The following is a 25,118-nucleotide window of genomic DNA, read 5'->3' on the forward strand; positions in this document are numbered from 1 at the left end:
AACTGAACCAGCTGTGGGAACACTCACTAGGAAAGATAGTCCATAAGTCTTTCTATGAATTCATTTAATTATAGAAGGGCCTGTGATTCCACATATCCTGAGCTTTCCCTGAGAATCTCCCTGCACCCCCATACAACCAGTCTGGATTGGGTACCTCTCCTTTGTGTTACCACAGCCTCTACTTGGACTCCTGACTTTCATGTTTACTACCAATGAGCTCTTTAAGGAAGCCTGGCACAATCCAGAGTTTCAGTGTTTCTTAAATGGATGACTAAGTGACTCATTACCTGATACAATTTGCCAAATTCAACACACTAAGTTGCTTCAAAGGTGAGAGTGACTTGAGGCTACTATCCGTTATTCCCTTGCAGTTCGCCATGTAAATGTGACTAATGTTTGGATAATGCTTGTCTATATGTTTGAAGCATGAATCAGTAATTCTTTTATTTCCTGTTTAAAAAAAAAACACACAGAAGAAAAGATAAGTACTGTATTTAAATTGCCACAAGAGTAAAAGTTAGTGCTGAACCACATGTTTAATATTACAGACCTTCAAATCGGATCTTTCTGAGGTTACATTTAGAGAGGACTTTGAAAGCAAGATCCGAGATATGTGGTGAACCAATGAAAACCACCGATGTAATACGAAGACAATGCTCAACTAAAGCCTTTAGAAGAAAAAAGATTATTAAATTAGCCACAACACAAGTTTAATGAAGTAATGAGGTCATGTTTTTCCTAAATATTTCCAGAAACACATTAGCCATTAAATTTTCATTTTTTCAAAGAAAACAGGACTTTTTTCAATATATTTTAGTATACATATATATAAGAATAATGCAGAGGAATCAGAACTAAACCATGTTATGAAAGTATGGGAAAATATGAAAAAATAGAATGCTGAAAAAAATCACTACATTTAGAAGCTTCACATATAGAGCTAAACTTAAAATCAATGCTTAGGCTACATCACTGAAACAAAAATATCTTAACAGTGAAACAAAGTTTCTTAGGATATTTAAGGATTCAAATGTTCAAATGTGTATGTGCGTAAATTTTAAATGATTTTCTTAGTATTAAAAAAAGAATATGAAAAGCCCATTCATATTTTTAGTAATTCAAGTCACTAAAAAATGTGCCCATCTAATGGGACTGAGAAGAAAATGTACTTTCCAACTACTTACTTTTAAACAGTTGTCTGTTAGAGTTGGCATGTCATTGATGATCAGATGCATGATTCCAGTGCAGCTGTTTGCAATGTTCCTGAAGCCTTGGACTGAAATCTGAATTTTACAGAGTAGGTGGAAATAATGGAAGAACCCATTAGAATGAAATCTAATAAAACCCTTTGGTAGTAATAAACAAAGGTATGTCATGATTTTGCTATTGTGTTTTAAAACGGAAACCAACGCTAGCTGATGTGGCTCAGTTGGTTAGGCATCGCCCCCTGCAAATGGTTGCCAGTTCAATTCCTAGCCAGGACACAGGCCTGGGTTGGGCACTCAATCTCTGGTGGGGGCATATAGGAGCAGCAGATTAATGTTTTGCTCTCACATTAATGTTTCTCTCTCTCTCTCTCCCTCTCTCTCTACCTCGCCCTCTCTCTCTCCCTTCCTCTCTCTCTCTCTAAAAATCAATTTTAAAAAAATTTTTTAATGGTAACCATAAAATAGTAACCAGGCTTACAGGTAAAGAATCTAGATTTGAATTTTCTCTTTATTATTTAATATTTTACGTGTATATATTGTGAAATGATCATCACAAGTCTAGCTAACATATTCATTATTTGAGGTAAAATTCACATAACATAAAACTAATCACTTAAATAAGCCATTTAACCATTAATCATTTTGTGCAACCACAACCTCTAACTAGTTCCAGAACATATTATCGCCCTAAAGCAAAATATTTTCAACCTTTTTCATCTCATGGCATACATAAATTAATTACTAAAATTCTGCAGCACACCAAAAAAATATATTTTTGCTGATCTGATGAAAAAAATAGATATAATTTTGATTCATTCACACTGGACTGCTATTGTTGTATTGGCTATTGTCATTTTTTTATTTGACAATCTAAGGGAAAAGAGGTCAGTGCCCCTAACTAGTCAGGTACTGCATGTTTTAGAAATTCTTACAACTCATTGGTTGAAAATCACTGTTCTAAAAGGAAATCCTGAACATATTAAGCAGTTGCTTCCCATGCTTGCCTTCTCCCAGACCCTGGTAATCACTAACTTGTGTTCTGTCTCTATGAATTTACCTATTCTAAATTTTTTCTATAAGTGAGTTTATATAACACTAGAGGCCCAGTGCATGGATTCGTGCACCGGTGGGGTCCCTTGGCCTGGCCTGCACCCTCTCACAATCCGGGACCCCTCGGGGGATGCTGGACTGCCGGTTTCAGCCCGATCCCCACAAGCCAGGCCGAGGGACCCCACTGGTGCACGAATTCGCACCCTCCTCTCCCCACCCTCCTCTTCCCACGTTCCTCTCTCCCCGCTTCCCTCTGAGATTCATCATTCTGTTCCATGGTTCCATGCCTGTGCATTGAGCGTCTGCCCCCTGGTGGTCAGTGCATGGCATAGCTACCGGTCAAATGGTTGAATGGTCGCTTAGACTCTTATATATATAGATTGTATGAATATACCACATTTTGTTTATCCATTCGTCTGTTGATGGATATTTAGGTTGTTTCCATTTTTGGGGTATTTTAAATGGTGCCATAATGAATATGCATGTACATCTATTTGCTTGAGTACCAGTTTTGAATTCTTTTGGTTATATCTATAGGAGTGGAATTACTGGGTTCCATGATAATTCTATGTTTAACTTCTTAAAGAACCACCAAGATGTTTTCCACAGTGCCTGCACCATTTTACATTCCCACTAGCAATCTACAGGGGTTCCAATTTCTCTACATCTTTGCCAACACTTATTTTCCTTTTTCTTTTTAATTTCCTGGTGGGTTTGAAATAGTACCTCATTGTGATTTTTATATTCAGCCCCCTAATTACTGATGATATTGAGCATCTTTTTGTAATTTGTATATCTTCTTTGGGGGAATGTCTAATTCAAATCATTTGCCCATTTGAAATTGGATTATTTGTCTTTCTGTTGTTGAGTTGTAAGAGTTCTGTATATATTCTGGATACTAGACACTTAGATATATAACTTAGAAATATTTTCCCATTGTTTGCTTTTTAAGTACTAACCTTTGACATACAAGTTATTAATTTTGATAAAGTTCAATTTATCTATTTTTGTTGTTGCTTGTGCTTTTGGTGTTCTAGCTAAGAAGTCATTGCCAAATCCAAGGTCATGGATATTTACCTCCAGTGTTCTAAGTTTTATCATTTTAGCTCTTCTATTTAGGTCATTATTTCTTTTTATTTTCTCCCATTAAACTTTGTTTTAATGGGTCTCAAAGTTTTGTGACAGATTTTTGGTTGTTTCCATTAAAAAGTACTGATTTTTTAAATGTAACTTAAAAAATGCCACACACACACACACACACACACACACACACACACACACACACACAAATGGTCCACAAAACATTCTCCTTTCTTCCTGAAGGTTTTAGGATGCATTGTAATCATTAACCACTCTTTTATTATTAAACTTAAATGGTCAATTGAGATAAAGGGTCCTGAGACCATTCTTCCACCACTGACTAAAATTAGGGTGGCAGGTATTGGGGATAATATTCATTTAGCCTGAGCTTTCTGGACAGACTTGGTGACTTTGCCAGCTCCAGCTGCCTTCTTATCCATTCCTTTGATGACACCAAGGCAACTCTCTGTCTCATGTCACCAACAGCAAAACAGCTCAGACGAGGGTATCAGAGAAGCTCTCAACACACATGGAATTGCCAGGAATCATATCAATGATGGCAGCATCACCAGATTTCAACAACTTAAGGCCATCTTTCATCTTTTTCCCCAGAACAACAATAAATCTTCTCCTTGAACTCAACAAATTTGCAAGCAATATGAACTGTGTGACCATCCAGCACAGGGGCATATCCAGAACTGATCTGGCCTGGGTGGTTCAGGATAATTACCTGAGCTGTGAAGCCAGCTGCTTCCATTGGTGGGCCATTTTTGCTGTCACCAGCCACATTGTCACAGCGAACATCTTTGTCAGACATGTTCTTGACATTGAGGTCCACATCGTCCCCAGGAAGAGCTTCATTCAAAGCTTCATGGTGCATTTTAACAAACTTTCCTTCATTTGTAACATTGACCGGAGCAAAGGTGACCACCAGGCCAGGTTTAAGAACACCGGTCTCCACTCAGCCCACAGGGACAGGACCAACACCACCCATTTTGTAGTCATCATAGAGGGGCAGGTGCAGGGGCTTGTCAGTTGCACGAGTTGGTGGCAAGATGCAATCCAGAGCTTCAAGCAGAGTGGATCCACTGGCATTGCCATCTTTACAGGTGACTTCCATCCCTGGAACCAAAGCATGTTAGCAATTGGCTCCAGCATGTTGTCACCATTCCAACCAGAAATTGGCACAAAGGCTACTGTGTCAGGGTTGTAGCCAATTTTCTTAATGTAGGTGTTGACTTCTTTAACAATTTCCCCGTGTCTTTCCTGGCTCTAGGGTCGCTCAGTGGAATCCATTTGGTTAACACCAACAATCAGCTGTTTCACACCCAGTGTGTAGGCCAGACGGGCATGTTCATGGGTCTGCCCATTCTTGGAGATACCTTCTTCTAATTCACCAACACCAGCAGCAACAATCAGTACAGCAGCGTCAGGACAGCTTTGGGAGGTAATTTTGGGCTCTACCCTCGTGGATGGGAATAATGTCCTTATAAAAGAGGCCCAATGAGATCCCTCGCTGTAACCCACTATGTAAGGTAAGGAGGTAAGGTGCTATCTAGGAACCAAGGAGTGGATTCTCACCAGACAATGAATCTGTCAGCACCATGACCTTGCACTTTCCAGCCTCCAAAATGGTGAGAAATAAATGTCTGTTGTTTATAAGCTACTCAATCTATATTTTGTTATAACAGCCTGAATGGACCAAAATACTTAGATCATTTTTTTCTAAACAGCTTTTTAGAAATATGTTTTTAAAGGCTGAACAGTGTATCTATTTGGCCCTGGAATTCCTTCGGCAAAATTGTCCTAAGGATATAATGCTACACATGGATATTTATATACAAGGATGTTCATTGCAAAGTTCCATAATACTGAAAAAATAGTACCAAATTTAAATTCTAATAATTAGAAGTGGGTTAACCTAAACTGTGTCAACTCCTATGATGGAATGTATTACAGTTACTACAGATTATGTTTTAGGAGAATAACTGAGATTGTGATATAGTTTAAAATAAAAAGTTGGTTATATAAATCCATGCTACTCAAAGTGTGGGCTACCGACCAGCAGCATGGGCGTTAACTAGGAGGTTGTTAGAAACACCGAATCTCAATCCAACACCTACTGCCCCAGAGGCTGCACTTGAACAAGATTTCCAGGTATTTTACATGCACAGTATAGTTTGAGAGGTGCTAATCCAGAGGAAATAAATGAGCAAAAGAATGGGGGCAATTAGTGTATGAGTTGTGTTCTTCAGAAAAACAGAACCAATTGAATAGATAGATACATAGATAGATAGATAGATAGATAGATAGATAGATAGATAGATAGATAGATAGATAGATAGATAGAAGATGGAAGGGAGGGAGGGGGGGAGGGAGGGAGGAAGGAAGATTCATTTTAAAAACTCATCTCGTGATTGTGGGGGTTGTCAAGTCCAAACTCTGTAGAGCAGATGATAGGCTGGAAATTCAGGGAAGAGTTGATGGATGTTGAAGTCTTGAGTCTGAAATCTGCAGCCTGGAACTCAGGCAGGTTTGTCTCAGTCTCAAAAGTAGAATTGCTTCTTCTTTGGGAAACCTCAGTTTTTGTTCTTAAGGTTTTAAACTTATTAGATGAGGCCCACCCACATTATAGACTTTACTCAAAGTCTACTTACCTAAATGCTTATCACACCTGAAAAAAAATACTTTCGTGGCAATATCTATACAGGTGTTTAACCAAACAACTGGACAACATAGCCTAGCCAAGGTGACACGTAAAATGAACCATCTTAGTAGGAAACGCATCATGATGTTAACAATGATTACCTCTAAAGTGTGGATAGTTTCTGTGTTTTTCAAATTTTCTACGTTAACCATGTAATATTAGAAGAAAAAAAGAAAGAGAAGATCATCGTTTGGGAGAGACAGCATAAGAAAGCCCTTAGGAAGTTTTTGAATCACCTCTTACTGTGGACTTCTCCTTGCAGGGAAATATTCAATGTTGTAGGTTCCGTTCCAGAACACTACAATAGAGTGAATATCGCCATAAAGCAAGTCACACAAATTTTTGGTTTCCCAGCATATAAAAATTATGTTTACACTATACTGTAGTCTATTAAGTATACAATAGCATTATGTCTCAAAAAATTACATGCCTTAATCTTTAAAAACTTTATTTCTAAAAAATGTTGATCATCGTCTGAATATTCAGTGAAGTGTCATATTTTTTTGCTGGTGGAGGGTCTTGCCTCAATATTGATGGCTGGGGACTGATGAGGGTGGTAGTTACCAAAGTTTGAGGTGGCTTTGGCGATTTCTTAAAACAGGACAATACAGTTAGCTTCATTGATTGGCTCCCTTTTATTAGTGATTTCTTTGTAGCATGAAATGTTGTTTGATAGCATTTTACCCACAGTAAAACATCTTTCAAAACTGGAGTCAGTCTTTTCAAACCCTGCCACTGCTTTATCAATGAGGTTTATGCAATATTCTAAATCTTTGGTTGTCATGTCAACAACCTTCACAGGATTTTCACCAGGAGTAGATTCCATTTCAAGAAACCACTTTCTTTGCTTATCTATGAGAAGCAACTCCTTGCCCTGGCCAGTGTCTCAGTGGTTAGAGTGGTGGCCCAAGCACCAAAGGATCAGGGTTTGATCCCCAGTCAAGAGAGCGTACCTGGGTTACTCTCACATTGATGTTTCTCTATTTCTCTTTCTCTCTCACTCTCCCTTCCTCTCTCTAAAAATTAAACAAAACAACGACAAATAAAGTCTGGGAAAGAGTACAGAATTTGGCAATAGAGCAGACTGAAAATTATTCCAAGTCAAAGGTAAAGTACAAACAAAGGCTAAGCAGTGGTAGCACTGGGCTTGACTGAAGTGGCAAGATCATCCTTGGGATGAACAAGAAAAATTTAGTAGGTAAAGAGAAAGGGAAAACTAATGGAAGACCCCTTAGGCAAGAATGAGGTATTTTGTGTTATACTGCCATGGATTCTTTTTTTTTGAGGGGGGTGGGGGGGGGAGGTATGTTTTTTATTGTTTTTAATCCTCACCTGAGGATATTTTTCCATTGACCTTTAGAGAAAGTGAAAAGGAGGGAGAGAGACAGAGAGAGAGAGAGAAACATTGATGTGAAAGAGACACATCGATTGGTTGCCTCCCGATGCACCCAACCAGGGCCAGGGATTGAGCCTGTAACCAAGGTACGTGCCCTTGACTAGAATGGAACCTGGGATCCTTCAGTCCATGAGTCGATGCTCTATCCACTGAGCCAAACTGGCTAGGGCCTGCCATGAATTCCTGAATAAATTTTCCATAAGTACTCCCAGAAAGAAGTCCAGGGGAGATTAATGAACATTAAAAACCTGGAGAACAGAGGAGGAGGGAAAAATGCTGGGCTTGGAGTCAGTCAGCAGAGCTGGGTTTGAGATTGTCTTTGCCTCTTTATCACGTATCACAAAAGGAAACTCAACCTCTCTTATGCTTAGTTTCCTCATCTATAAAATGGGTATGATAATACCTATTTTAGGCAATTCTATATAAAAATGATTAGCTAGCACAGTGTCTGGCATGCATGTTGGGTACCAGTTTTCCTGTAACTGTTCCAGGTGCATTGTGCTCCTACAGAAAAATAAAGATTTAAGAACTAGAGATAGGGAGCCTTGAGAAATCATTCTAACACCTCCCTCACATTGTAAAATAAAGAAATGGTATTCAGAGGCATTGTGCGGTCTGAGAACATGTTCCTTATCTATTCATCACCATGTGGTCCCCAGTGTTGGACATAGCGTCAAACAAAGTGTGTGCTCTATAAGTGCTGAATGAATGAAGGAATGGTCTTGAGTCACACTGCTGGTGGCTGAGCCAGGGCTAGAGGCCACCTCTCCCCATTAAGACACACAACTCCAGGGATGGGAACAGTCATTTTTTACAAAGCTTCTCTAAGTTCCTCCCCTTTATCTCAGACCCTAGTCCATTACCCTAGCACTAGTATCTCCAATAATGGCTTCCCCTAAACAAACAAACAACTTTGTCTCTCTTGCTTTCTTGGAAACATGCTTCTAACAAGGCAGGGAGAGTGATGATAGCGGTAATCAGTCACAGCGTAGTGATTCCTTGCAATGCAGCCAAAAATTTGGTGCTATCAACCCGTAAGATTGTATCCAGAAAAGGGGGTCAGGGAGACCTCTGAGAAACAGCTTTTTAGTTTTGTCCTGGCTTAGGATGTCTAGTTTTCTACACAGTTTATTTTAGGATATCCAAAAAGATGCTTGGCTGATATTTTATGACTCGAATATTCCTGCCAGAATCTTCTAGCCAACCAACTATTAGTTGTCCTTACTCTTCACTGAAATAATAGGGTATAAGCCTGAAATTAAAAATTCCTCTCTAAGGGAAAAAACAAAATATTTTGCCATGTTAAAATAGCAGGCCTTGCCACAGTTGATATCTGTATAGAATTCTTACAAAACTTGGATGTGATCCCTCTTTGTTTCGTTGTGAGGTGATTTTATGGCTTTAATTTTGACACCAACTGGAGCCCTGCCACTCTGCTCTTTGCTGGTTAAGCTCCCATTGGTTAAGAAGTTGGGCAAATTGGCCACATCAGTGGTGTTCCAATGTCAGGCCGCAGCAGACAGCTACGGCTCCTGATGGGGGCAGAGAAGCTTTGGTGATCACAGGAAAATTCCATCTCCCTCTGGTGGGTCTCAACCCATCAGCACAACAGCACAAAAGAGGAGTTGTAAGTGATCCATACAATGAAGACCAAAGTGCTGAGCACCCAGGGGTATCTCAGGTCCCTCTTTGCCACTCAAAGGTAGTGAAAAGAAGGAAGGGACTTACCTCAGTGAGGGTAACAGCTCACCAAACTTCCATTTTTCTACTCCTTTCATACAACATTGTCTCTGAACCAATTAGCTCAGCAGCACAGAAAAGATATATATATAGGCAAGACCCTCCATGGCAGTTAGAAATATCCATCTTAGGTAAACATGGCCCAAGTGGTGTTCCTGTACCATTTCCAGCTGTTTCTCTCATTCTGCAGTACTGTAACCAATGACTAATGGGTAATGTGATGACTTTAGTCATATCCATATATCCTTCACAACCTCTTAGTGACCCCAAAGAAGCCTGGCTTAGCAAGGAGAATGAATTGTTGGGAAAAAATCAAAGATTTCTCCCAAAACATTATGGAGCATTCTATTTTATTGCATTCAAATATACCACAAGTATCTTCAATAGCAACACTTTCCAGGGTCTTGAAAAGCTTTTAAATATTCTGTCCCTTTTGAGGTCCTGCCATTCTCTTTCTTTGGATGACCCTGTACTTTCTAGTCTGTATATTCTTCATGGCCAGCCCCCCATCTATGTTCACTAGTGCACTTCTCCCAGGGAGCCCTCCCTGATCACTTCAGGCAGAGCTGTTTCTTCCTCTTACATCTCAGAGCACCAAAGACCCCAGCCCTCACTTGCAGTTTGTGTCTCCTGCCTTGTACCCTCGCTAACTGTGCACATGTCTAATCTCCCTGCTGAGGAACACAGACCGCATCTTATCCCTCTTGGCCTTTACCTAGCAGCGCGGCGCCTGGCACAGTGTGTGAGGCCACAAAGGTTTGTTAATAGACCAGGTAGCTGGAATAAGTTACTTGCAGAAGGTCAATTAGAATCAGTAGTTCCAAAAAGGGAGAGGGTAGGCAGCATAGTCATGTGTTAAAGATTACCATATTTATCTAAAAACATTGGAAAGCCAACCATGAATAAAAAGTTTCATTTTCCAACACGAGTGAGGAACTAGAGCACAAGATTAGGGAAGCCTACAGATGCCAGGAAGGCAAGCGTGCGTGCCAACTCCGTGTGCACTCACTGCTCAGTGACTCAGAGCTGAGATCTGCAGAAGTAAGCTGACCCTTCCCAAGCTTCATCATTCCTGACTAGAGTCCACTGTCCTGTTCTTTCCCTCAGCCAGTGGCCAAATTGTTCACAGCTTTCCCTGCATTCTAATGGAGCTCCATCTCCTTTGTGAACGAGGCGCTCACAATCATGATACTTCCTTCTTACAGCACAAGATCCAGAGCGCTGTTTGGTTTGTCCAGATTTACTGAGCTAGCTGGTGGCTTTACCGGTAAAGGTGCAAGTCTAACCGCAGGCTTCACCCAGGTCCAAAACACTACGTAGAATTCTGTGAACAGTTTATGAAATTCTGTGGGTAAGCCACTCCCTAAGATAGGGAAGAGCAAAGAAACAGAATTAAGTATGGCTTTTCAGAAAACATTAAAGAATTGTTCAAACCATTTTTCAGGAGTGGGAAACATGATCTTACTCCCCTGAGACTCGTCATTTTGTCATTTGATTCTTCAAGATCTAAAAATTGCTGCCAGATGTTTTATGTTTTTACTACTTCATACAATAAACATCTGTATACATTTTGCCTGCAAAGAGATTACATTAAGCTATGGGTGCTAAATAATAGGTGTTTGTTATATTTCTTTATTTTTTACTTTCAATAATGACTAGCATAAAGTTAAATTCAAACTAGTATTTATTTAAACCATGTATATTTCTGATTCCTACCTATAAGCAACATAAAAAGATTTTTATGAATTCTTTTATTTCCAACAACAGGTTGGATACAAAGCATTCCTTTACTAAGGAACTGAGGCACAAGAACCGATCCAGAGAAGCAGAAGTTGCAGTGATTTTTCTGACTCATTACTGCTTTTTCACTAGAACTTCTTATTGATGACACTTAAGAGCAGGTATTTTCTTCAAATAGAGAATGCAACAATATTTTTTCTTTTTTACAATATGCAGTACATAGCACTTGACAGTCTAGTGCAAGCATGTCAAACTCAAAGGCTAACACGGGCCAAATAAACAAGGTTTAAATTTATGTGGGCCACAAGAAAACAAAAGCTTCAATTTTCATAGAAACATAGGTTTATTTCAATAAAGACATGCTGAATACAAAGGGCTGAATGAAAGAGTTATCGTTAACATAAAATAATAGAACATTTTAATAAAAATTAATTTTTTCTTGAACATTAACTTACCAGACACTGAATAACTGCACAAATTAATAAGCGTAATGCAAATAAACCTATTTTTCTTGTTCTCCGAAAGCAAAATATTTTCTGTTGCGCACACCAAACAAGTCAGTCCAGACTAATGACATGGCAACAGGCTGCTAAAATATTCGCTACTAGTATTAGTGGTGAGAAATTGTGCACCTGCGCGAAAGGTGCATAGGGAAATGAATGCAACATGATTATAGTAATCAGTCATTAGTGAGCGTTGCAGTTCATTATTAATAATTACTAGAGGCCTGGTGCACAAAAATTTGTGCACTCGGGGGGAGGGGGGGTCCCCTCAGCCTGGCCTGTGTCTTCTCGCAGTCTGGGACCCCTTGGGAGATAACGCCCTGCTGGCTTAGGCCTGCTCCCAGGTGGCAAAGGGCAGGCCCAATCCCTAGGTGCAGCCCCTGGTCGGGCTCAGAGCAGGGCAGATTGGGGAGTTGGGGCGCTGCCCCCTGTCATGCACAGAGCAGGGCGGATTGGGAGGTTGTGATGCTACCCTCAGTCATGCTCAGGGTAGGGCTGATTGGGGGATTGGGGCACCGCCCACTGTCACACTCAAGGCAGGGTTGATGGGGAAGTTGTGGCGCCACCCCCTGTCACGCACAGAGCAGGACCCATCAGGGGGGTTGGGGCTCCTTACCCTGTCATGCACAGAGCAGGGCCCATCAGGGGGGTTGGGGCTCCTTACCCTGTCATGCACAGAGCAGGGCCCATCAGGGGGGTTGGGGCTCCTTACCCTGTCATGCACAGAGCAGGGCCCATCAGAGGGGTTGGGGCTCCTTACCCTGTCACGCACAGAGCAGGGCCCATCAGGGGGGTTGGGGCTCCTTACCCTGTCACACACAGAGCAGGGCCCATCAGGGGGGTTGGGGCTCCTTACCCTGTCATGCACAGAGCAGGGCCCATCAGAGGGGTTGGGGCTCCTTACCCTGTCACGCACAGAGCAGGGCCCATCAGGGGGTTGAGGAGCTCCCCACTGTCACTCACAGAGTAGTGCCGATAGGGGAGTTGGGGCACCGCCCCCTGTCACACACAGAGCAGGGCGGATCAGGGGGTTTGGGCGCTGCCCCCTGTCACGCTGATCCCGGTGCTGGGAGGCATATTACCCTTTTACTATATAGGATAGAGGCCTGGTGCATGGATGGGGCTGGCTGGTTTGCCCTGAAGGGTGTCCTGGATTAGGGTGAGGGTCCCCGCTGGGGTGCCTGGCCAGCCTGGGTGAGGGGATGATGGCTGATTGCAGCTGGTCACACACCCTTCAGGGTGGGGGTCCCCACTGTGGTGCCTGGCCAGCCTGGATGAGGGGATGATGGCTGTTTGCAGCTGGTCACACACCCTTCAGGGTGGGAGTCCCCACTGGGGTGCCTGGCCAGTCTGGGTGAGGGGCTGAGGGCTGAAGCTTCCAACTGCTCCTTTTTTTCCTTTTTTTTTTTTTTATTCTGGGCCAGCTTTAGCTCTGGTTCCAGCTCTGAGGTCTCTGCTGCTGAAAGCAGGTATCTGGTTTGTTTCGGTTCTATAGTCAAAACAATGTATAACTGCAGCTCTGAGATCCCGGCTCGCTGAAAGCAGGTTTCTGGGGTTTTGTTTAGCTTCTATAGTTGTTACAATGTTTCAAACTGCAGGCTCAGAGGCTGGCAAGGCAGGTGGGGAACGCTGGTTTCCTCCGTCACTGAAGCAAGCAAGCCTCATGTTAGTTTCAAGCTGCCTGGCTGCTGGCCGCCATCTTTGCATATCTCGCTGATTAGCCAATGGGAAGGGTAGCGTTCATACGCTAATTACCATGTTTCTCTTTTATTAGATAGGATGTATAACAGGATATTGTAAAAATTAAGTTACAAAATTTTCATTAAAATGTTTCTTACATATCATTATATTGGCTGGGCCACAAAAATATTCGTTGTGGGCCTCATGCGGCCTATGGGCCGTGAGTTTGACATGCTTGGTCTAGTGGTTAAGGGCCAGGTCTTCAGAATTAGATGGCTCAAGGTTCTAATCTTGGCCCAGTCATTTTGTGTACAACCTTAGGCAAGTTATTTACCCTGTCTTAGCAAAATTTTCACTGGTGTGTGAAGCCAGCTTACTAGACTATGAGAGCAGACAGTTAAATTTTTAGGAACTCTGCAAGCCAGTTATTAAATTCAAACAGTTTAAATTATATCACGTAAATTTAAAATTAATTATATTAAGGTAATGAGTACTCAAAGTCATCACTTCCTAATTTTTTATTGCATGTTACCATTATCTCTGCTCTTGAGGGTACTTATGTGTATTGTATCTATATGGTGAAAGTAGCACATAATAGTGCAGTATTGCACATATTTTCCCTACTTCCTATTCAGTGACCTCATTGGTAGCTTGAAATGGACCACGGTGAGAGTATTTATACCATGGGTATCAGCAACCACTGCAAAGTAGGGCTTTCCCTGCTCCTAGACAATTGTTATATGTTTACTAGCACACCATTATTCAGTTTCCACATCTCTAAAATGGGAATAATTTTACCTACATCACATAATTATTTGTAAAGATTAAATGAGATAAAAAAATGTAAAGCATTTAACTGAATACCTACTGTATAGTCAAGACCCAACAAATGGTGCAATTATTATTACTATCCATTAAAATAAAGAGTAAAGGAAAATGGAATCAAACAAATATAAGTGAATTATAATTTGAATTTGTTACCAGTTCATTTGGGCATGTAATACGTTTGTTTACAACTGGTTTAGCTGGTCACACCATTCTTATTGTTCTACTTACCCCTGTCGATAAACTGCCAAATCTGTACCTCCACTCCCAGCTCTGTGCCCAGGGCCAGACTTCCACTTTCAAGTAGTTCTTATCATTGACATCCAGATGTAACACAAGAAACTCAAATAAATTTGATTTCCAAAATAAAATCCATTATTCTTTCCCCCTGATTTCTTCTTCTTTAGTTATCTTGGTTATTCTTCATACAAAAGCACAAAATCCTAAAGCTGAAAAAGATCATTTAGCCCAGCCTAGCCATTCTACAGATGAGGGTGCTGGGGCAGAACAACCAAGTGCCCAGGGTTACACAATTAGTCACTGGCATGCAAGGTCTAAATCCCAGGTCTCCAAACTCCAGTTTGGGGCTCCTTTCACTATCCACTGACTTCTGCTATGTGTGTGTGTGTGTGTGGGCGGGGGGGAGGGGTAGAGAGAGAGAAATCCCTGTTTACTCATGCTTTGCTTATGCAATCTCATTCCACTGGGCTAGTACATTCATCTCTGGATGTGCCTCTGTGGCTTTCTCCCACCTCCACCACAAACCCCAGGGATGAACAAGACCTTCCACCCTTCCATGATCTTTGCCTCTCTGAGAGGGGGATTTGGAATTTATGTAGCCTGGAGAGAACTGAAATGACCTTGGAATCTTCCAGTGTGCAGTTTGATGGCCTACCTTTAAGATTCACGGCTCCCAGAGAGATTTAACAGTACAAGAACTACTGATAAACCAGTATTATTTATTGCATCAAGTATTCCAATCATTTGAACATATCTGGGATGCTGTCCCTTTTCATTTTTTTTGACTTGTGTGTAATGACTAAAAAATAATTGATGAAAAATACTTTCACTTATTTCATAGTTTCCTAGGCTCTTTTCTCCTTGTAAATGTCAAACCCTTACCAAGAAAAGATCATCAGACCTAGGTCTAGTAAGTTGCCAACTTCTCAGCCACCCAACAGGCCTCCTAAACTTTCACCTCCAGACCTGGTCAGCCAAGCCTTAAAATTGGCTGCATTTTCATTCATTATTTATTCATTCAGTCATCAAAACATTGATCAAAGCCCAACTGTGTGTCAGGTACTATATTATGTGCTAAGGATACAGATATACCAGTAAATAAGGCATCATTCTGGCCTTCAAGGAACTCACAATGGGGAGGAGAGCAGACAAATAAACAGACTGCTGCATACATAGAGAATGCTTAGTGAGAGTGCAATGCTGGAAGTGTACACGGGAGGAACATAACCCAGCTTGGGTTTGGGGAAAGACGGGGGAGTAAGGGCGTCCTAGCGAAGGTTGTGATTGAGCAGTTCCTCAAAGTATGTGTGAAAGTTAACCTGGTGAGTGGGAGAAAGGACAGTATCAGGGTGTCTCAGCAGGAGGGAAAAGGTGAGCCTAGCAAAACAACTGAGGCTGGAAATGAGAACGAGGGAGGCACAGAGAGAGAAACACTGACTGCAAGTTCTCTTACTCTCTGGTTCACTTACCGTGAATCTAAACAAAAAATCTGTGTCTTGTTCCAAACTCCCCACTCTGCATCTGGTTCTGGTCCCTATTGTCCTCCCTGTTCAGAGTTGTTGGTTTCTGAGCATTTAGGTTTCAGCTGGAATGCCTTCCTTCCCAGCAGAGCTGTGGTCATTCCATGCCTGGCTTTCTGCACAGTGCTATAACCCACTGACTGCTACACACAGCGAGAGATGCATGAGTCTGTATGGAAAGAGGTTATCTAAAGATAATATCAATAGGAGAATCCTTGGAGTTACACACAGAGCAGAGGATAAAGGGAAAACATAATCAGGAATCACTGCCCTCCTAATTCACACTTTCTCATGTTCAAGTGGGTACCTTTGTCCTCTCCATTAAAACTCTTAATGCTACCCATATTTTCTATTTTTGTATTTTGAAAGGAATTGGACATGTTTTAAAGAGCTCTAAAATGAATAGGGAACCAATGTGGATCTCTTTGGAGCATTTTAGCTTATGCCTTTTTATGGATTTATTCATTCATTATGGGGATATGTGAGGAAAGACTTAAAGATGAAGAAGGTAGCCAAAACAGATAACTGCAGAAAGAATATTCCAGACAAAGAAAACAGCCAGTGCAAAGAAACCATGAGTCAAGACCTTTTGTGTTTGAAGAACAGCAAGGAAGCCAGTGCTCCCGAGCAGAGCCGGTAAGAATAGTAAGAAGTGATGTTGGAGAGGCAACTGGGGGAGGAGGCATATTACATGGGTCTTGGAGCTCCTTTTGAGGTTTTTCTTTTATCCAGTGAATAGGAAGCCTTACCAAGTATTTGAACAGAAGAAGGACATTAATGTGTGTTTTTTAAAGATCACTCCAGATGCTGTGTTGAGAGCAGACTTGTAGGAGGCAGAAGTGAAAGCAGAGAGACTAATTGAGAGGCTATCACAATGATCCAGGCAAAAGATGATGGTGGCTTTGAGTGGGATGGTAGCTGTGGAGGTGGTGAGAAGTGGTCAGATTCTGGATGCATTCTGAAGTAATAGTCAATGGGACTTCCCAATGGAGTTGATGTGGAGAGTGAGAGAAAACAGTGTAAGATACTGCATTAGTTTGCTAGATCTTCTGTAACAAAGTACCACAAACTGTGGCTTAAACAACAGAAATGTGTTGTCCAACAGTTCTGAAGGCTAAAAGTCCAAGGTCAAGGTGCCAGCACGGTTGGTCCTTCTGAGGTTTCTCCCTTCGATGTGAGAAAAGAACATGGGCCAGGCCTCTCTCCTTGGCTTCTAGATGACTATCTCTATGTTCACATGGCACTCTCCCATATGTGTGTTTCTGTGTCCAAATTTCCCCTATTTATAAGGACATCAGTCATATTGGATTAAGGCCTAACCTAATGATCTCATTTTTAGCTAATTACATCTGCCACAACCTTATTTCCAAATAAGGTCACATTATGAGGTACTAGGGGTTAGAATTTCAACATATGAATTTTGGGGAGATACAATTTAATCCAAAACAAATGACTCCAAGATTTTTGGCCTATGCAACTATAAATATGGAGCTGGGGAAGACCAAAGGTGGGGCAAGGAGTTATTTTTTAGAGCAGAGGTTTAAAAATATTTTTAAGATATAAGAGTCTAAAATTTAAGAGAGAAGTCTGGGTTGGTGATATATATTATATATCGTGTGTGTGTGCATTTATACATATATACATACATTACTTCTATATACATACTAGAGACCCAGTGCATGAAATTCGTGCACTCGGTGGGGTGGGGGGTCCCTCAGCCCAGCCTGCGCCCTCTTGCAGTCCGGGAGTCCTCGGGAGATGTCCAACTGACAGCTTAGGCCCGCTCCCTATGGGGAGCGGGTGTAAGCCAGCAATTGGACATCCTTAGTGCTGCCGCAGAGGCAGGAGAGGCTCCCACCACCGCTGCTGCGCTTGCCAACCATGAGCCTGGCTTCTGGCTGAGCGGCACTCCCACTGTGGGAGTGCACTGACCACCAGGAGGCAGCTTCTGCATTGAGCGTCTGCCCCCTGGTGGTCAGTGTGCATCATAGCAACTGGCCATTCTGCCATCGGGCCAAAACCGGCTCTCTGACATCCCCCCAAGGGATTGTGAAAGGGTGTAGGCCAGGCCGAGAGATACTACTGGTGCATGATCAGGGCCGGGGAGAGATGTGGGAGGTTGGCCAGCTGGGGAGGGACTGTGGGAGGGCTCCAGGATATGTCTGGCCCATCTTGCTCAGTCCCGATTGGCCGGACCCCAGCAGCAAGCTAACCTACCAATCACAGCGTCTGCCCCCTGGTGGTCAGTACATGTCATAGCAAGCAGTTGAGCGGCCTTAGCATATCATTAGCATATTACGCTTTGATTGGTTGAATGGCTGACTGGACAACCAGACACTTAACATATTAGCCTTTTATTATATAGGATATTACATATAAACTCATATACATATGAGCTTCTATAAGCATATATATGTATATATAAACACACTTTTATATCCTATATAATAAGAGAGGGATATGCTAATTAGCCTGGATATGCTAATTAGTCATGACCAGTATGCAAATTGACCATCACCCAGGCCTGCAGGGGAGGGCAGTTAGGGGTGACCTGGCCTGCAAAGGAGGGCAGCTGTGGGTGACTAGGCCTGGAGGGGAAAGCCATTGTGGGGGACCAGGCCTGCAGGGGAGGGCATTTGGGAGTGACTGAGCCGGCAGGAGAGGGCAGTTGGGGGCGATTGGGCCAGCAGGGGAGGGTAGTTGGGAGCAATCGGGCCATCAGGGGAGCAGTTAGGTGTCCGTCAGGCTGGTAGGGAAGTGGTTGGTGGGTGATCAGGCTGGCAGGCAGAAGTGGTTAGGGGCAATCAGGTAGGCAGGCAGGCAAGTGGTTGGGAGCCAGCAGTCCTGGATTGTGAGAGGGCAGTCGGACATCCCTAGCGGGGTCCCAGATTGGAAAGGGCTGAGGGACACCCCCCCTCCCCCCCCCAGTGCACGAATTTCATGCACCGGGCCTCTGATATACATATGTTACACATATGTGTGTACATATATATGTGTACACACATATATATATATACATGTAATGATGTTATATGTGTATATATATATATATATATATATAATGCATATATACACATATATGCTCATGATTGTAGGTGATATTTAAAGCCATTCTCTAGGTCAGATTACCAAAGGAGTATGTATAGGCTGAGAAGAAAAGTGAACCAAGAATTGAACCCTGGGGCCCTCTATGTTTAAGGGGTTGGAGAGCCACAGCGTTAGCTTTCTCACAGAAATCAAATCTACATGAGTTTTCTAAATAATAAAATATGTCATCAGGATTGATACAACCAATGTAGGAAATTAACAATCTCAACAAAAGCCAAACATGCACATACTTTATGACCCAGCCATTGGACTCCTATGTGTATACCTAACAGAAATAAAGTAGTGTATATAAATGTTCATAACATTGTGCATTTTCTGTATGGTTATTATACTTTGACAAAAGTCATCACCCCCCCCCCCAAAAAAAAAAGTCATTAGGGAATGCCTCTACTCATTAGGTCCCAACTCTCAGTGCCAGCAAAACAGGAAGCAGATTTAATCTGGCTTCTTGAGTGTTAAGGATTGCTTTGTGGTCATTCACAGAGCATGCTCAAAGCAACAAATTTAGGTACATGGTAGAATTCAAGCATGTGAAAAGCCATGAGAAACCTTCACAACTTTCTCTCTGGGTTTTAGGTTTTTTTTTCTTTTTCTTGAGTAAGGTTCTCCATCAAACCCAAACAGAAGCATTCTTTGCTCCCCCAACTAAAGGCTAAATAGGAATCACACCCTCACCAGTTGTCAGTTTCTTTCGGTTGCAATGATAGAAACTCAATATAAACTAGCTTAGGTAGAAAGGGAGTTAATAGTGTGTCTAACTAAAAGTCCAGCTAAACAATATGTCATCTCTCCTTCTTAACACGTCATCTCTCCCTCTCAAAAGTTGGCCTCTTTGTAATGGTTTCGTTCTTTCCCACTGCAGACAAATTTCTTCCGTATTCCTGGGCAAGAGAATCACAAATCAGCCTGGACTTACACACTCCAGACCCTGCAACATTTTTCCCAATGTTGAATTGCTCTACTAGGATCATACTCTGCCTAGAAAAATCATAGCTACTGCTTATGAAATTTAGGATTATCTAGGCCTGGGCCAAATGACCAGTGGCCAGGAAAATACTAATACCAATACTCTAATAATAATAATAATAATATCTAATGATGACTAAACACTTATTTTGCAGCCACTGTTCTAACCTTCTCATATGCATCAAATCATTTCATTCACACAACACATTTATGAGGTAGATACTAGTATTTTCCCCATTTCATAGATGAGGATACTGACATATACAGAAAGTTTAGGCAACTTGCCCCAGACCCATAACTAGTAAATGGCAAACTTGGGATGAAAAGTACCCCAGAACTCATGCTCCCAATACTATGGTATATTCTCACAAAACCACAGGGGAGAGGATCAGTCCCTGAAAAAAGTATGAGGTGTAAAGGAAAACTACCAACATTTCATATAATAGTTCATTAGTCTCACTTATTTAACCATTAATCCAAATATTCCATAAACATCTGATGAATGTCTGCCATGATTAGATCACACGGCATCCATTCACTGTTGCCAATGTCTCCCACACGATGGATAACAAAGGAGTACAGGAAAGGGTGCTTTCTTTACATGGTGAAATTATTTTGTCTCCAAAAAGTCTTCCCAAATTGTGTTTAGACATGGGTTTTAAAAAACTGTTTTATGGCATAAGGTTAGATTTTATAACTTTGAGTAAATTGTAAGTATAAAAGCAAATGAATTAAATTTGTTCAACTGACTCAAGCAGAATTTTTGAATCTGGTTAGTGAATGTAGATTTACTTTTCCTTCTGAAAATAGCATGAAAAAAAAACCATTGCAATCAGGCTCTAAAAGAAAATTTTAAATTAATTTCAAAGCTATTTTAACACTGTCAGCCTCTTGGAATAGGAATGCTATCATTCAATAAATATGTATTAAGTACCTGGGTATGGTTGAAACTTACATGACCAAAGAAATACAAATTAAAAATACAAAATGCCATGTTCAATGCCAAATCGGCAAAATATTTTTAAATATATTTATAAAGATACCAAACATTATTTTACATTTATGGTAAGTGTAAATTGACAACCTTTGTAAAATATGGAAGGCCTTAAAAATAGCTATATCCTCTGTTTCACTTCTGAAAATTTGTACCCCCAAATTGCATAGGCATATGCAAAGATATGGCTACAGAATTTTCCTTACAGGTTATCATTGATAGCAAAATATGGTAGGCCAAAAATGAATAGTGAAATACATATTGGTGTTTTGGTATAATGGAATACTATGTAGCTATTAAGAGTAAGTTACAGGAAAATATAACATGAAATAGATATTTACTTTATAGAATAGTAAGTGAAAGATATGTGTACTATATAATCCATTTTAGTTTAAAAGATTATACACCTGCATAGAAAAAAAGACCAAAAGGTTTTCTTTTACTAATACTGTCTATTATTTCTAGGTGGTTAATTTTTAGGTTACTTAATTTTGTTCTTCTCTCTCTCTCTCTCTCTCTCTCTCTCTCTCTCTCTCTCTCTCGTTTAACCTGGAATAAGAAAAAAAAATATTTTTTAAGTGAAAAATATACTACAAAATTCCAAGTGACAAGTATCTGGCTAGAGGTCTGCAGTGGGTAGCGAAAGAGGAGGCTGGAGCGGCCCTGTCCTGGCTTAGGGCTGAGTGTCAGCAGAGGCTTCTTTGAGGAGGAGAAACTGAGCAGAGGCATCACCTCAACCACATCAAAGATGATGACAAGCAGGTGCAGGTGCAAGTGCTGGTATTTGTGAGGCAATCGGTCCCATTACTTAATGCATCTACAGCGTTGATCCAGTCCCAAAAGAATGCAAAACATTTCTAAAATATATGTAATTGATTTTCACTTTTCTTTGCAATTCCCCATCATCCATTTATTTATTTTTTCTAACAAGTATGGTGAAAATTCTTTCACAACATTGTATAAAGACATCTTTCCTTTTTGGTGCAGCTGTGACTACGTTAAAGCTTTGCCCTTGACATATTTCATTTATCCTAACCCCGAGTTCCTGGAAGAAAGGGATGCTGAAGACAGTGTCCAGTGTGCAGCAGGCGTTCGGTTCACACACCAGCGAAAAGCGTTTAGCTGTTAGCCTCTACTCTCAAGTCTTTTGTTTTATTAGGATCTTTTTCTCTTGGTCAGATACATGACTTCATAGTGAAAAATTTCCAGCATAAAAAAAATAGATTTCAGTTTCCAAGGGGAGAACCTGAAAAATATGTGCATTGTCAGTTTTCCTTCTCTGAAACCATTTTTGTGCTGCCATATCAGTGCAGATAGGCCTGAAAGAATAAACTATTCTCTAAACTATTCTCACACCCAGAGCTGAGGAGGTAGGCAGAGTGTCCTCAAAGGGCTGAAGTCCCTCGGAAGCAATAACATCCAATGTCACCTCTTCTTTGTGCAGCTAGAGCAGCGGCCATTTGAAAGATATCATGGGTAAGAAGGAGCCAATTTCAGCTCAGTTTTAAATGGTACGATTCCCAGTGCCTGAAACAGTGTCTGATACTTAGAGCTAAATCTCTGTTGAACTATTAAATGAACAAATGGAAATGGAAGAAGAATGAACAAAATAAACCAACCATTGTTTTGCAGAATGATGTGAAATACTAACTTCTCTGTGGTCTGAGACTTACAAATTAAGGAACAATCAGGAAAATAAATCTATTCTTTATACATTCAGATCAAGCTCAAAAGCTGCTGAGGACAGGTAGGCGATGCAATTAAGTGGTAGCAGTCTAGGTATAAGTGCATGGGTAGACATTACCGAGTGGAGAGGGTGTCAAACCGGAGCATGCTCCACCTCAAGGGGGTGAGGCTGACTCAGCTCCAGCCATGGATGCCATATGAGAATGCAGGCCCAATTTTGCCAGTTTTTCCAGTGTTTTAAGAGAAGCTTGAAGTCTAGATTTTTAAGTTCACATTATAAATGTTGGCTCAAAATTTAAAGACAGAGAGACGATGTCTGTGTGTTTTACATACATACCTAGCCATACAGTCTGATTTGAAACCTCTCATTTCAACTTTTCTTTCTTTTTTTAGGATATTGTAGTTTATTAATTAAATTATTAACACACCTTTGTAGTACTTTTACCCACATTTTTAGCTAAACACCCTTTAATGGCCTCTTTATATAACAATTGATATTCTGTAATATTTTCTACATATGAAATAAAAAGATAACTGTCTTCCCTCTGGGGAAATTAATCAAAACTTTAAAATTAATAGTATTGAAAGCTTCTTTCATCTTCACTCTTTATTATCAGTAACATCATGTAAAACTTTATCATGTTCAATTTGGGAATACTTCTATAAAGCTTCTTATATATGAACTCTAAGATTTCAGGACATGTTAAATGTGCTTGTGCAGTAATATGTATATAACTACATTATAAACCAATATATATGATTGTAGAGACAATTTATTCTTATTGAGCATTTGGATGTTTTTCTGTTCTGTTTGTTTATTTTGTTTTCTAGATTCCACATATAAGTAAAATCATAAGGTATATGTCTTTCTTTGACTTATTACACTCAGCACAATAGCCTCTAGTTCTATCCATGTTGTTGCAGATGGCAAGATTGCATCCTTTTTTATGGCTGAATCATATCCCATTGTATATATGCATCACTTCTTCTTTATCCACTTACCTACTGGTGAACACTTAGGTCATTTCCATACCTTGGCTATTGCAAAAAATGCTGTAATGAACATATGCGTATATATGTCTTTCAATTCGTGTTTTGGGTTTCTTCAAATAAATACCCAAAGTGGAATTGCTGGATCCTTGTCTCTTGCTATAGACTTTGTTTTAAAGTCTACTTTGGCTTGTATAAGCATTGATATCCCAGCTTTTTTGTTTGTTTGTTTCCATTTTTGTGAAATATCTTTTCCCATCCCTTTATTATCAGTCTGTGTGTGTCTTTCAATCTGAAGTGAGTCTCTTGTTGACAGCATATGCAAGGATCTTGTTTTGCTATTCATTCAGCCTCCACATGTCTTTTGATTGGAGTATTTAATCCATTTGCATTTAAAGTAATTGTTGATACGTATTTATTGCCATTTTACCATTCTTTTTTATCTTTTTAAAATTTCTTCTTAAAGAAGACATTTAATATTTCTTGTGGTGATGAATTCCTTCAGCTTTTTCTTGCCTGGGAAGCCATCTATCCTTTAATTCTAAATGATAGCTTTGCTGGGTAAAGTATCTACTTTTCTGTGTCTAAGAATGTTTATCCTTAGGACATGTCTATGTGTACTTGTGTGTTGTTGCTACATTAATTACCTCATGAAAACTAAGAAGAACAAGGAGGTAAGTCACACTTACGTGGGGGATTTTTAAGCATGCGGTGAGCTAGCGGAAAGTAGCAGAGGATGTATATTTAGGGAAAAGAGTGATCGATGGGCTATGTCGAGCACATACAGGCATTCCTGACTTTGCAAATATTTTTCTCCATGATTAGGCCATCTGTGTTCGCTAATGGACACCATATCACATTAGGCTTCTATCTTCACAAAGAGACTGGGAGATACTGGTGTAATCTCCTTTGGTGATTACATTCCAAAGCATGGCTCCCAGGCACTTGAGAACGACTGTCCTGGGTTGCAAAACTAGCAAAATGCTTTTTAAGAGGTTTACATTCAAAGGGAACAGAAAAAGAATGTATAACTGCAAGTTTCTAAAGTAAATAAATGTTCTCAGAAAAAAGAGGTTAGGGGACAACCCTCAGAAAGAAGTCTTTCTAAAGCTTAGTCAAGCTGGAGGCAAGACCATCCGGGTCATAAGAGTGATGGTAGATGTTATTCAGCAAGTCTCACATCATTGGATCATTCAAAATGTAAATTCTAGATGTTTCAGACCTAGCTTAGAGTCCTCCTCTCCTTTCCCCTATGTCCTCCCCACTGCCTCGTAACCATGACACTGAGGTATCTACCAGCAGATGTCTATCAGCTGTGCAACCTGGGTCTTTTCATTTCTAAATGGGCATCATAAATACATACTACACAGCATTTGTACAAGGAATAAATCTGATATGTATGAGGCAATCAACATAGTGCCTGGCATATAGTAACAACTCATTGATAGTAATAAATGGTAACTATCAATATTTCAGCCAGTTCTCATCTGTAATATTGTAGTATCATAGAATGAATATACTATGATACTAATATTACTAAAATACACAGAAAATAAGTTAAAAGAATTATGACTTTTATCAATCAAAATAGAGCAGAAGAAGCTTTCAATGATATGGCACCTATTGCCGGCATTCCATGTCCTACCTTCCACACTCCACCCTATTTTCTGCCCAAATTTCTTTCA

General features: G+C 40.6%; 1 protein-coding gene and 1 pseudogene across 1 annotated transcript in view; both read right to left on the minus strand.

Annotated features, from left to right (window-relative positions):
* The window catches only part of FBXL13 (F-box and leucine rich repeat protein 13), a 166,852-nt gene that overhangs the window by 54,430 nt on the left and 87,304 nt on the right, over positions 1 to 25,118 (minus strand). The window contains exons 13-15 of the mRNA XM_059711281.1: positions 1,185 to 1,283; positions 551 to 668; positions 288 to 450 (exon numbers count right to left, since the gene is read on the minus strand). Coding sequence (XP_059567264.1) covers positions 288 to 450; positions 551 to 668; positions 1,185 to 1,283 — 380 coding nt within the window. The remainder of the gene's footprint in view (positions 1 to 287; positions 451 to 550; positions 669 to 1,184; positions 1,284 to 25,118) is intronic.
* On the minus strand, positions 3,713 to 4,757 carry LOC132243123 (elongation factor 1-alpha 1-like; annotated as a pseudogene).

This window comes from Myotis daubentonii, chromosome 10, assembly GCF_963259705.1.
Source record: "Myotis daubentonii chromosome 10, mMyoDau2.1, whole genome shotgun sequence".
Taxonomy (NCBI): Eukaryota; Metazoa; Chordata; class Mammalia; order Chiroptera; family Vespertilionidae; genus Myotis; species Myotis daubentonii.